At 34.7% G+C, this 13,420-nt stretch overlaps 1 protein-coding gene across 1 annotated transcript in view; it reads right to left on the bottom strand.

Moving 5' to 3' along the window:
- Positions 1 to 1,836: 1,836 nt before the first annotated feature.
- LOC111515419 (membrane-bound alkaline phosphatase-like) overlaps positions 1,837 to 13,420 on the bottom strand; it is a 37,439-nt gene continuing 25,855 nt past the window's right edge. Inside the window, exons 5-7 of the mRNA XM_074183592.1 lie at positions 12,807 to 13,136; positions 7,377 to 7,823; positions 1,837 to 2,310 (exon numbers count right to left, since the gene is read on the bottom strand). Coding sequence (XP_074039693.1) covers positions 2,108 to 2,310; positions 7,377 to 7,823; positions 12,807 to 13,136 — 980 coding nt within the window. The 3' untranslated portion in view covers positions 1,837 to 2,107. The remainder of the gene's footprint in view (positions 2,311 to 7,376; positions 7,824 to 12,806; positions 13,137 to 13,420) is intronic.

Below are 13,420 nucleotides of genomic sequence, written 5' to 3'. Positions count from 1 at the left end.
ATAAAGCGTTCGCTGTTGCTAAGTGTTATCGAGAAAGTTTGGATAATCGATGAAAATCACTCAGGGTTTATCAAACCTTGGATTGAACTTGGTGACACCGAATTATTTTTTCTATGTTCGCTGTTGTGTAGATATGAAACGTTTATAAAATGTGAAATTGATTTAGATCACCTATAAAATAGGTGAATACTCAGCAAAATTATTGTTCCCAAACATATAAACTGTGAAAATGTTATAACACTATTTTAAATTAATATTTTGCTTTTTAACGCGTCTCAAGAGTATTTTTCACAGTACACTTTCATGTAAAGTTATCCCTTCTACAGTATGCTGAAGAATAAATGTGTGAGGAAAATATTGAAGGAGAAGTGAAACTGTCTATATCTCTTCTAGAATTACTTTAATGAAATGAATAAAAACACTTTTGTCTAATTACCACTTATTGATTTTATCTAAACGACCGGTTCGGGTTTGTCCCCATTATCAAGTATAAAACTGAAATATGAAGTTTGAAAACTCGGTTACATCGGGAGTTTTCAGGTGAGATGTAAGGACAGGTATTTGAAAGACAGGTAGTTGGGCGAACCAGGATCCAACTTTAAAATGCAACACTGAAAATTCTAGGGGTTAATAAACTTATAAATTCAAGAGAGGAGACCTACATAAATCGAGTTGATCGTTTAGGGGTATATATTTCTGGTTTTTAATTGATTTGTTAATTTCCATGGCTTAAAACAAATAAATTTTTTTCTCTTTATTACATATGTGTAGGTTTTTGAGGTTATTTTTATTTATCTTGTGTTTTGATTCTTGAAGATGTTCGTACATTGTAGATTTTTTGTCCAAACAGACATGTTCACGCAGCCTTATGTCAAAATTTCTACCGGTTTGGCCCGTATATACTGCAGAGCATTTGCCCCACTCTATTCTATAAATACCTGATTTTTCATTCTATCCCGTGGGATTTGCATTGAACAGGGTTCTACCTGAATTATTATTACTTATGAAATCTGTTGATATTTTGTATTTCGAGAAATAATATCGGAACCAAAACACAATATGTTTCTGGGAAAGGGGATCATTAACAACGCCAAAAAACTAGATAACCCACTCCTTCACAAACAAAGTAGCAGGACTTAACCGCTAAGCTAGGAATGTCATGGAGGAATCAACAATGCTGTTTCCCATACCATGTGATATAAACAAATATGCATGAGCCCCCAGACTCCAGAATTGTATAGATATATATATATATATATATATATATATATATATATATATATATATATATATATATATATTACAAACTCCTTAATACACGTCTAAAACAAAATGTCTTCAAAGATAATAATAATAACGTACTGGTGGGGTTCAAACAAACAAATTAATCAATTCTTGAACTTTCTCAATAGTCCGAATAACAAAATTTAATCCACAGTAGAAATAAAACAAAACAAGGAGCTGAACTTTTTAGATTTAAATATTTCAAGAGTCGATAATGGTTTACAATTCAATATCTATCGGAAAAATACATTTACAGACTTCTTCAGTCCACTCTCACATAAGTTATCCGCGTTTACGTTAATGGTACATAGATCTTTCGCAATCCCGTTACCTGAAAAGAATTTCCAAAGTGAACTAAAAATAATTAAGCAAATTGTAAGTACCAATTTCTCTAATAGAAAAGATAATATTAGGTAAAACTCACAAAACACTTATGAGTAAATTATACCCAAACAGTGATGTCAAAACTTCGTATACAAGATTATTTATTGTTCACGAAAAGGGTGAAAGGGTGTTCCAGAAAAAATGTTTCTGTAAAAAACTGATACTACCTTCAATTTTTCCATGAACTTCAATTATATTTAATATTCTCATTTCCTATATACATAATTCATATTTTTTTCAATATCGTCAATCAACTTGTAACCAAATTCACATATTCTATATATCACATCTGCGTTAGCGATAATTCCACTTCTAAAAATATCCATCACAAATATTGAGAAACTTTCTTCTCACTATACTAAGTTTCGTTCGAGTAATTATTTCAGTCTACTCCATTTTTGGAGTTGAAGACTTTCACATTACTTTCATAGGACTTGTTTCAGGGTTCCCTTTTGAAGTTATCACATGGTATCTCTTTGCTTACACATGATGCGTAGGCCATGAGATGTGGTATGACATTCTCTTCCATCACTCCTGTGAACAAATGTGCCCAAGGACCACGAGCGAAAATTGCCACATCATCTGCTCCATGTGTCTCTGAATCTAGGGGAGAAGTGGAGGGCCATTTGAAACTTATTTCATCTGTAAACGAGACATGAACATTTAAAATAATTGTGATGAAACTACAGATAATCAATTCAATCATAGTCAACGAAAAAATGTGAAAAAATACTTTTGAAACGACCATATGAAAAATCTTTTTTGTGAAACAACTGAACTGAAATTTATTAGTCCGGACTTTCATTGTCTGATATGATTCTACTTCGATTCGAAATCTGTGAAAGAACAAATAAAATTAGAATGAATAGCTAAAATATCAATCATATTAAGCAATTATACCTGAAACAGCAACAAGTAAACAGAAAAAAAAACAATTAAGAATCTGAACATCGTGAAGTAACTTGGTATGCAAAATTTTCTATTTTCTCAATTCATTTTAAATTCTTTTATTATTTTTTTCTGTAGTCATTTTCATTTTGTATCTTGAATTTTCCATTTGTTTCATTTCATTTTCATCTCAGGTTTAATTGCTTGATATAATTGAAATATAAGCTATTCATTCTAATTTTATTTGTTCTTGCACAGATTTCGAATCATAATAGTCCGAACTAATGAAATTCACCATGAAATATTCTCAACCACTCTCAAACAAACTGTACTGAATAATCCATCTCAACGAATTTTTTTTTCCAATGAGGAACTCCTATATCGCAACCTTTCATCGAAGGTCACCAATGGAAAATTTTCATTCGATTCAGTTTTGAACATTGGTGAAATTGATAAATTTTCATTGATGAGTATTCTTTACTCATATCAGTTAGTATTACTTTGAATAATTTCTAAAACATCAAATGGTAAATTTCATCTCTACAAAAAAATTATTCCCTTTATAGGTGATTGAAATTTCCACAATTTCTCCAGAGAATGATTTGTAATATGTACTCGTATACTTAGAATAGAAAAGTGGAAAAGTAATTTTGATTGAAAGGCTATTTGGAATGGGTCCAGAGGGGTTGCATTTGAAATAAATTACCCATTGAAATCTTTTCCAAACAGCACTATCTACACTTTTATATGAAATTTCACAATAAGTAACTATAGCTAATAAGGAATGTATATCCTGAATTACCTTCATCATGGTACTTGAGTGTTTGAGAATAGTAATGGATATAGCCTAAAAATCTATCAGAAATCAGGATTTTCTTGTATTTGTGGTATCTGTATTTGTAGAGTAGGGAAGGTGAGTGTAAGCCCACGCACTTAGGCCACGTGTGACCCATTGTACATCCTCCCGAGGAGTTGTCCTCCTAGGTCATCGTCCATCCTGTCCTTTCCAGGAAGGATACATCTCCTTTATATCGACAAATGTAGACCGCATAGGACATGCCTAACAGTTTCATCTTCCTGTTCACACATCCTTAGTTGATAGTGGTCAGTCAGAAATCCTACTGTTGAGCGTAAATTTTTCCTGGTCATCGCCAGATATTTCTTCGGCGCCAGCTTCACAGGGTTGCACCGGGTGATCCTAGCAAGATTATATCCATTGATTCAATCTCATCTCTTCAGGGATGGAGCATGGGTATGATGTTTGGCTAGTTCCGCAATTGTCGAAGTCATCAGGCCGTAAGTAATAATAATAATAATAATAATAATGTCTTCATTTCCAATGAAAAATAAAATGCATGATATTCATCTTGTTACACAAAAATCCCAAGAGGGAGTTCACCCGAGGGTGCTCTACCACTCAACCCTTGCTATTTTAAATGAGCATATTATAACTTGAAAACTAACCTAACTAATCCCACAACCTAAATTTTTATTTCACAATTTTTTGGCATTTGACATTTGTCATTTGTTGGGTCACCTGAATATTCACCACCAATAACCAAGTGGAAAAAAGGAAAGTTGTATGAGAGATAACGAAAAATGACTACTTGTGAAACACAGATTATAGCAAAAAAAGGGGGTATACGAAACGGAACTGCATCAAAATGTGTTAACTTGCAGGAAACTTTTAAGCTCTTTTTTGAATTTATATAAATTACTATGGTGTTTTAGCGAATCGGGAATAGAATTATAAAGATGAAAAATCGAATACGAAAAAATTCTCTGGAAAATTGCGGTCTTGTGTTGTGAACATGTGATTACATTTTTGTTTCTCAAATTTAGGTTGTGTACGTCTGTCCTGAATGTTATTTTACGATATAAATAAGGCGGATTTCTGTATAATATAATTTTATGAAATAAACATAATGAATGAAATTTGAACCTATCTTTCATGTTAAACCAGTTCAGTTCCGCAAGTTTGTGGGACACATATCCATACTTCCTAATTCCATATATATAACGAATACAAGAGTTTTGAACACGTTGTACTCTGGACCAGGTATCGTAGTCAAGAAAAGGTCCATAGACCGGAAAGCAATAATTGAATTGTGCTAAAACTAGAGACTCGCATAACATTTTCTTTATAGGTACATTGAGGTACATTTTGTGAGGATATAGTAATCGTAGTGCACCATAGGCTCTCTGAATATTTCGTTTGATATGTTCTCTAAATCTTAAAGACTCATCTAAAATTAAACCAAGATTTTTTGCATTACTTCCAAATCTAATTACTTCATTATTCAGATACAGTTTCAAGTTATTTTTAACTGATGCTACATGAGCATTGCTTCCAAATACTAGTGCTACTGATTTTTTTGAATTGAGCACAAGGGAATGCAGTTCGGCAACATTTGATATGGTTTCTAAGTCATTGTTCAACTTTCTAGCAGCGTTGTTCAAGTCATCAACTTCAAGAGGGAGGTATAGTTGTGTGTCATCAGCATACATGTGTATTTTACAATGTTCAACGTGTTTATGAAATTGGCTAGTATAAAGTGTGAAAAAAAGTGGTCCCAGAACTGAGCCCTGAGGTACTCCCAGGATGACATATCTAGCTGCAGAAAATTGATTTCCCAATTTGACGCTTTGTCTACGATTGTTGAGATATGATTGACATTACCAATACCGTACAATTATTTTCATCAAGTGATCCAATAATATCATCAATTACTTGTAGAAGAGCCGTCGTGCCACTGGGTTCTAAAATTCTTAGTCCAGCCGCTTCCTTGGCTGAAGAGTCGGCAATGCGATAACCCTTACTCCTGTCGTGCTCTTTCACCCACCTCAGGATAATGTTATTATCTACCGAGGCTTTGGCTAAATCTTGGTGACACTCTAGTACTAGCTCTGAGGTAACACGTTGGCTGTACAAGGCTAATAGGGCTCATCTGCTATCAGTGCAGATTGTTATGTTTTGGCCAGAAATTCCTGTCCTGGTTATTTCTTTTGTGGCGATTGAGATACCAGCCAGTTCTGTTCGAACCACGCTGGTATTTTTTCTATTCCCCACTTAACCCTTAGGCTTAGTGATCCGGAGTACACTCCACATCCTGAGCCTTCTTTGGGTTTTGAGCCCTCTGTATATATGCACATTGCATTTGTATCATCTAACTGTCTGTTGTTCCATTTGTATTTTGAACGGTTTGTTAAACACAAATCAGGGTTCAATTGCATCACTGGTTGCCTGCAGCAGAGGTTGCGCAGTAAGCGCTTCTCGCCATAGGCTCAGCCTCAATTGACCCATTTCTACTTCGAGGTTCACACTAGCCGTGCGCAATCGTAATATGGCCCCGTAACGCAACCTCATTAACGTTCAGGTCTAGAGGGGTCAGACTATTGTAATTGTGATACATAGTCATGAAAATACATTTTGTTAAAAAAAAATCTGTTTAAAATCTGTTTTACCGTTAACCAGCTGTCGAACCCCTAATAACGACAAACCCTCAGAAGTCAAAACTTGTGCGAGCTAAGGAATAACGAGGTCTTACCTTTCAACATGTGATTCGTAACACATTGATCGAGTTTTTTTTTTCAGAAATTAACTGAATCAGTTTGGTAGAGTTGCCAAGTGTTATAATCATTATAATCAACATGTAATCTAACTACGTACACAAACTATATTCATTCTAACATATTGATAAAGGTAAACACGAATATAAAAAAATACGATTGATACATTCATCCTCATAACTGAAGAAAAATACAAATACCAAAATACATGAATTTATTCCAACTATGCACTATAATAAAAAAATCAGATGAATATCATTCTTATGAAGGAAATTATAGTCCTATTGATATATGAGGATAAAAGAACCCTTTTGCGTCAACAAGTAACGAGGAGATGCGCCCAAATTAACACCATTGAAATCTGCCTGAGAGGTTTGCAGAAATCAGCTTCACATATATCAATGAAAATAATCATGAACAACCGAACGGCTCTAGTGGTATTTGGTTCTAACTGAGTACTATCCAAGTTAGTGAAAAATTAACAGAAAAAAAGATTCCCCAATAGAAAATCTCAACAATTTTTTCTGATCTGAATTCTTCACCACACTGGACTGAAAAGTAATGAAGTTGCAAACTCCAAGTGAGAGAGGGTGCTGCAAGCGGTTTCATCGGACCGTACCCTGCCATTGGCATCGTTTCAAATTTTTCAAAATTAACATTGAGTACCCGGACTGCTCGATGAGCTATGAACTACTGGCAGAATCTGCCAGGAGTAGTATCTTCCTAGGCATTCATACAACCTTCGAAATTATTGAACTACAGCATACATCACTAGAGTTTTTTATCAGGGCTCTTCCCAAGTCGCTGCCATATGAAGATATGGTAACTTGGATTGACATAAGTGAAAACTGTTAATGAAGAAAGAAGAAAAAAGTCATGAAATATCGGCAATTTCCGATCACTACAGATTCTATTCAGACCATTTGGCTAAAATGGTAATTCTAATTCTATGGTGGTATCGATCTTCCTCTTGACTTTGAGTTCCAAATAAAGCAAGATAATTGTGAGATGGCATGAATATTAGCCATTTTACTGCAGTTTGTCATTATTGGCTTATTGTGGATACAATTATCATTAATCACACAGATATGGTAATGGTGATTGAAATGATATCACCAGCATAACCTCCATTATTATGAAAAACAATATAAATCGTGTCACAGGATAGGAAGAGGTATTTGAACATTCATAATGAGAGGAACAGGAGTTTTCCAAAGCAGGTGATAGCTTTTAAAACTCAGAACACTTACTCATTTCATTCTCAGTAGGCACGTATCGCTCCCCAGATTCTACAATTGGCTTATATCCAGGCCCATTGGCGTAATTCAAAATAGTATACAAGTGATTGTCACTACCCTCTCCAGCGTATCCAAATATATCGCTTCCTCGACCTGCATATCCAGCGTAACTCATAGTGTGAGCATGATCCGAAGTAACAACTATTAGAGTATCTTCTTCTTTAGTCATATCGACAGCCTTCTGAACAGCTTTCGCAAACTCGACAGTTTCGTCCAAGGCCTTGTGGGCGAGAGTGTCATGGTGAGCAGAGTCGATTCTTCCTCCTTCAACAAAAAGGAAGAAACCTTGGTCTCCTCTGCTCAAGACTTTTATGGCAGCTTCGGTCATTTCTTCCAGAGAAGGGTCGGTATCTTTGTTTCTATCGAGATTGTAGTGCATGTGGCTGGACTCGAATAGGCCTGTAAATAATGAAGATGTGTGTGAGAAATCTAATGAAAACACTTTTCATCTCCTGATGATACTGATCTGATCAACGAAACCCCGCCAGCGCTATAATTCTGGTGTGTGAAAAATATTCTCATCAGATTCGTTTTGGCCAGAGGTTCTAAAAACAAATCCATATTATTTTGAATGGGAAGTTTTCGAATTATTGCCGAAAATGGAAATTACGAATTTGTTGTGGAAATCTGCAAATGAAATATCAAACTATGGATTTCATATAAGTTTAACAACATTTGATGAATAATATCTCAATAGAGTGTCAGTATTCGAATCTTCAAATTATATCTTGAAAGATGCTCCAAAATAAAAAAATTGTGGCAATTAAAAAATTCGCTATGAAACGATTTCAGTATTTTGAAAACAAATAATGAAGCTTACAATGGATCTGAAGGTTATCGGTATCAAGATGAACATATATATATATAATCGATTTCTATCTTTCCTTCAACTTCAACATCGGACACATCCCTATCATATTCTGGTCGATATGTAAGTTCAGTGTCATAATCGCCGTCATCAAAAGGATCACCATTGTCGCCTATTTCAGCTTCCGTATAAGTTCGACATTTTGCATCGACGATACGTTTTCCCTCCTAAGTCAAACGCTTGTAGCATGTAGTATTATTATTCAGAATCATGTTCACAAGGACCCACTCATCATCTGCCATTGTTCTACAGAATAAAACCAACCACACAAAATTATACACTAGACAAAAATAAAACAAACAAAATCACCTTATAAACATGAAAAATAAGTAACGAAACAAAATTATACACTCGAAAGAATCAAACAATAAAACCCAAATGCACAATAATACGTGTTTAATCGTCAAACGATGATCTCAAATTGGCTGGTACCTGTCTCAAATACACATTCAACGGTTTTTTTCCACTGTAACCCTTTTCTTATATACAAGAAAATTGCTTAAAACAAAAGAAAAAATGTAACCGAAGATTGAATTGAGATGAAACATGTGTTAATCGATTCAGCATGTTGTTTTTATGTATTACATGTAGCGACACGTTTCTAGCGCAAAAATTTATGAACTCAAAAATATTGCAAAAGGTCCGTACGGACATTCTCACTGATCAGAGGGTTACAAATTTATAATATGCAGAAAACATTATTGAAACGAAATTCAATGACATGTTGAGATTATTGAAAATATTAAAAACTATCGGATCGAACTATTCGAACGAGTTATTTGAAATTGTTTCTTCCTGTGGATTATTTCAAGTTCGAATTTCTTGATGTTACTATGGTGAGTCCAAACATGCTCCGCTAATCTCGATTTGTTGATTTATTCCCGCTGGATATTTTTCTTATCCTCGCCAATTCGGGTTTTCAACGGTCTCTTGGTTTAACCAATATACGACTAACCGCACTTGCTAGCTATTCAGCAAATGCAATTTGTCATGACACTACTACAAACGGATGATGTTTTCTGATTTGAAGCAGAATCTGTTGTATTCATATCCCATTTTTCTTATCCCCTTCGATAATTCTCTGACGTAAGGAAGGAATAGCTCTGGTTGTGATGATTTATTTCTCTTCTGAAATCGTTGTTATCTTCTGATCAGTGTCTGCTGTTCCATCAGCTTTTTGTAGTAAACATTTTGCTGGAGATCACGATCAATTAATCTGGATGATTTCTCTTTTGGTTGATTGATGGTGGTAGGATATTGTTCCTCATGATTTGATTTTCGGTAAAGAGATGTTTTTCACTCATCGGTCCTCTTCATCATAACATCTGAGAACGTCAACTCATTGTGGACTTTTTGCACCACTGTGATTGTTATGATAGAATGTCTCATGCTGGTAAAGTGATACAAATAGGCATCTTATTCTGTTCATTTATTGTTCCATCCTATGTAGGTGTTGTCAACGTGTCTCAGCCAGAAATGATTCCCTTGTGTGCTTTTTCCAGTGTTTCAAATCGAATGCATATATATGTATATAATATATATATATATATATATATATATATATATATATATATTTGGTCCGGGTATTTGATCCGTGTATGTGATATTATCTCTAATTTCACCGACGTTTCGACAAAATCTCATTTGTCATTATCAAGGTGTGCTATTACGTGTTCAGAAGTTTGTTGACCTTGCTCAACTCACTTCTTACTATAATGGTAAAATGGTATTCGTTACGTGTTCATTGAAATTAGAAATTAGAGATAATATCACATACACGGATCAAATACCGGAAAAACCAGTTCAGCATATTCCTATCCGTGAAAACTTCAGATTTCATATTCGATACCTTAACGGGAAGATGAGGTCAACTAAGAAGAAGAAGAACTCAGGTAAAACTCAACAACATTTAAATAGTAGGTAGTAGAGAGTTTATGGACTACTCTATCACTGAACATGTAACGAATACCATTTTATCATTATAGTAAGAAGTGAGTTGAGCAAGGTCAACAAACTTCTGAACACGTAACAGCACACCTTGATAATGACATTTTGTCGAAACGTCGGTGAAATTAGAGATAATATCACATACAGGGATCAAATACCCGGAAAAACCAGTTCAGCATATATATATATATATATATATATATATATATATATATATATATATATATATATATATATATGATTAGTGATATTGGCAATTACCATTTTTGCATAAAGAATCGTTCCTGAATTGGAAATAGAAGTTAGAATCCATCGTAGAATTCTACGATGGATCCTATTGGTAACCTCGTTTCTATCTACTCAGTTTTCGTCTTCGGATCTCTGAGATTCGAAGTGCTTCTTCACCAAAAACTTTTGATATAAAACTTTCTACGTCGAAACTGATCAACTGTTCCCATTCTATGACCACCATCACCGAACTTGGCAAAATATTTTAGTTCACATATCAAAACTTCAGAGTTTTTTTCTGAAGCGAATTACCATCGGAAGTGAAAATCTGGATGAGTTTAGGGTAACTGAATCTACGAAACTAATGGTCCGTCTAAATCTGAATGAGTTTAGGGTAACTGAATCTACGAAACTAATGGTCCGTCTAAATCTGGATGAGTTTAGGGTAACTGAATCTACGAAACTAATGGTCCGTCTAAATCTGGATGAGTTTAGGGTAACTGAATCTACGAAACTAATGGTCCGTCTAAATCTGGATGAGTTTAGGGTAACTGAATCTACGAAACTGATGGTCGGTCTTAGCGGGTTATTCTCTTGTGTGAATCTCAAGTGATCCATGCAGGTGAGGGGGCTCACTGTGATGTAATGCCAGTGATGACGTCTCGTTTCTACTTGTAGAAATCGGTATCTAACACGACGGTTGCATTTTTTTTTACTACAGGTGGAATCTTGATGGTGTCATTTCTTCGTAGACCGTACGAAGCCTTTCGTGTTTCATAACTGATTAGATGTTACAAGTGGTTTTCGATCCAGCAGTTCTCTGATTCACCATGTGAATTATTCCGTCGTGCTCTGATCAATAAGACAACTGATGGAGACCCTGCATTGATTATATCCAAAATGGGCTCTGATTTCAAAGCAATGGTGAAGTTGAGATCTCTTGCATGCTAGGATCCTTCTATAGCCGTGAGCGTGCGGAAACTTACGTTGATGACGTTGGTGGATTTGTAATTGTCTTGTTTTTGGTCTTCAGTTGGACATTATTTCCTTACCACCTTTCCCTCCATTAGATTGTTAGTATTCTCCATGTTTCGGCATTACTATGAGCACGTGTTTTCAATCGTGACATTCTTGGTGCATGGTTCCATACCAAGATTCCTCTTCTGATTTTTTTAAATCGATTAGTCGCATCATGTAGAAGAGCGAACTTCTTTCAACCGTGATAGTTGATTTGAGACCTTGGCTGGCCCATTTCAATATGCATTTGGCCGTTTCTCCCGAAATTGACAGTTTCATATTGATATTGAATTCTTAAACAAAATGTCAGCGAAAGTGAAGAATAGTTACAGAAACCTCAATTTTCAAAACCCTAACTTGGTACTTTTGCAAGGTAATACACCGCACCTATGAAGGTGCGGTGTATCACCTTGCAAATATAATCTACTACTACGATAATTATGAAATAATAAAAATATTCACAGGTTTTGTCAGAGTTGACTGAATAGTTCTGGATCCGAATAAATATTGAACAATTGTATATAAACAGAACTGTAGTCTGGTATTTGTTCTGAGAAATCCATGATTAAAAAAAAAACAAACTTTACCTAACCTGACCTAACAAAATTTATGGATGAGAGAGTAATTGAACTGAGTTTGACATTAGTGAATGTTTTCAGTTACACCATGACCCAAAGTTTTGTGTTGAAATAGTAGTTTTCACCGCCTTATTGAAAGTACCTATATCAGATGATCAAAAAATAAAATTATCTCTCTGTTGAATGTGCCAAAACTCTGATGAAAAAGAAAATGAGACTGACGACTGTTTCGAGAATATTGTGTAATGATGAAACGAATATTTCGAAGTAAAATTTATATTATTCATCTTTCTCAAAGTTCTCATTTGGTGGAATCTGTCAGATGCCTACCAGAAAACAACTATTTTCCTACATGACCTCGTGACAGATATTGAATTATATTTGTCAGATATTTGTGCAAGTTTTCTTCGTTCACACTTGGACCTATGTTTACGAGATGGAACTGTTACTCGCATACGTGGTTGAACTATGACGAAGTCAGTCGAGTTCTAGACAAACTGCTATCTTGGTTAAACCAGATAATCATTCTCAGCGGAGTCCTGCTGAATGAACGAGAAAATGTTTCTCTATGAGAAAATTTGCCCGAATGTATGTCGCATATAATTCATTTTAAATTCAAAATGTATTCATTATCTCTACTGTGGCCATCATTAATGATTATGAAAAGCGGAAAGAGGCACTTTTCTGCAATGGTATATTTCCATGAATTTTTGAAAAAATTCAATCTTAATGTTACATACATACCCAAAAGATATTCCGTATCGTTGTCAATCTTCAGCAATTGTTCTTTGTTCCAAATATATGCAAATTTGCCCCCTGAAACTTCTTTTTGCTTTTGCCACTCTTTTATCAAATCAAGATGGTCATATCTTTCACCCGTTTTGCTTTCTTCATCTTTCTCTCCTTTTGGTAGAAACTTTTTTCGTCCTCCGCCTAAAATCACCTGGAGATTTCTTCCGGTTTTACCAAAAATGAGTTGATGTGCAATATCTTCACATGTTTGTGGATCCATATTTCTGTTCAACACATTTCTGTCACTTTCCCAGTGTCTAGAAGCAGTATGTGCATAAACTCCTGAAATATATTCGAACATAAACTCATTGAAGGAAATATTTTTTGAGTGTAAAATCAAAAAATATTTGGGTTATGAATTATGGTGAAAAAATAATGAGGACACAAAATCTCATATGCAATTAGTAGAATAAATTGAATAAAGAACATCAGAACTATAATATACATCGAAACAAAGTGCCTTCTGGCTGGTCGAAAATGAAAGCGGTCTATATAGATGATTGTGGTAGATAAAAACACAAGAAAACCATCTGTCTCAAACTATTAGTCTATTCTATCATTCGGTC

The sequence above is a fragment of the Leptinotarsa decemlineata genome, unplaced genomic scaffold (assembly GCF_025532065.1).
Source record: "Leptinotarsa decemlineata unplaced genomic scaffold, Ldec_3_MD MMD2_P_RNA_scaffold_2, whole genome shotgun sequence".
Taxonomy (NCBI): Eukaryota; Metazoa; Arthropoda; class Insecta; order Coleoptera; family Chrysomelidae; genus Leptinotarsa; species Leptinotarsa decemlineata.
The sequence above is the reverse complement of the archived record's forward strand: the minus strand, read 5'-3'. Positions and strand labels throughout refer to the sequence as shown.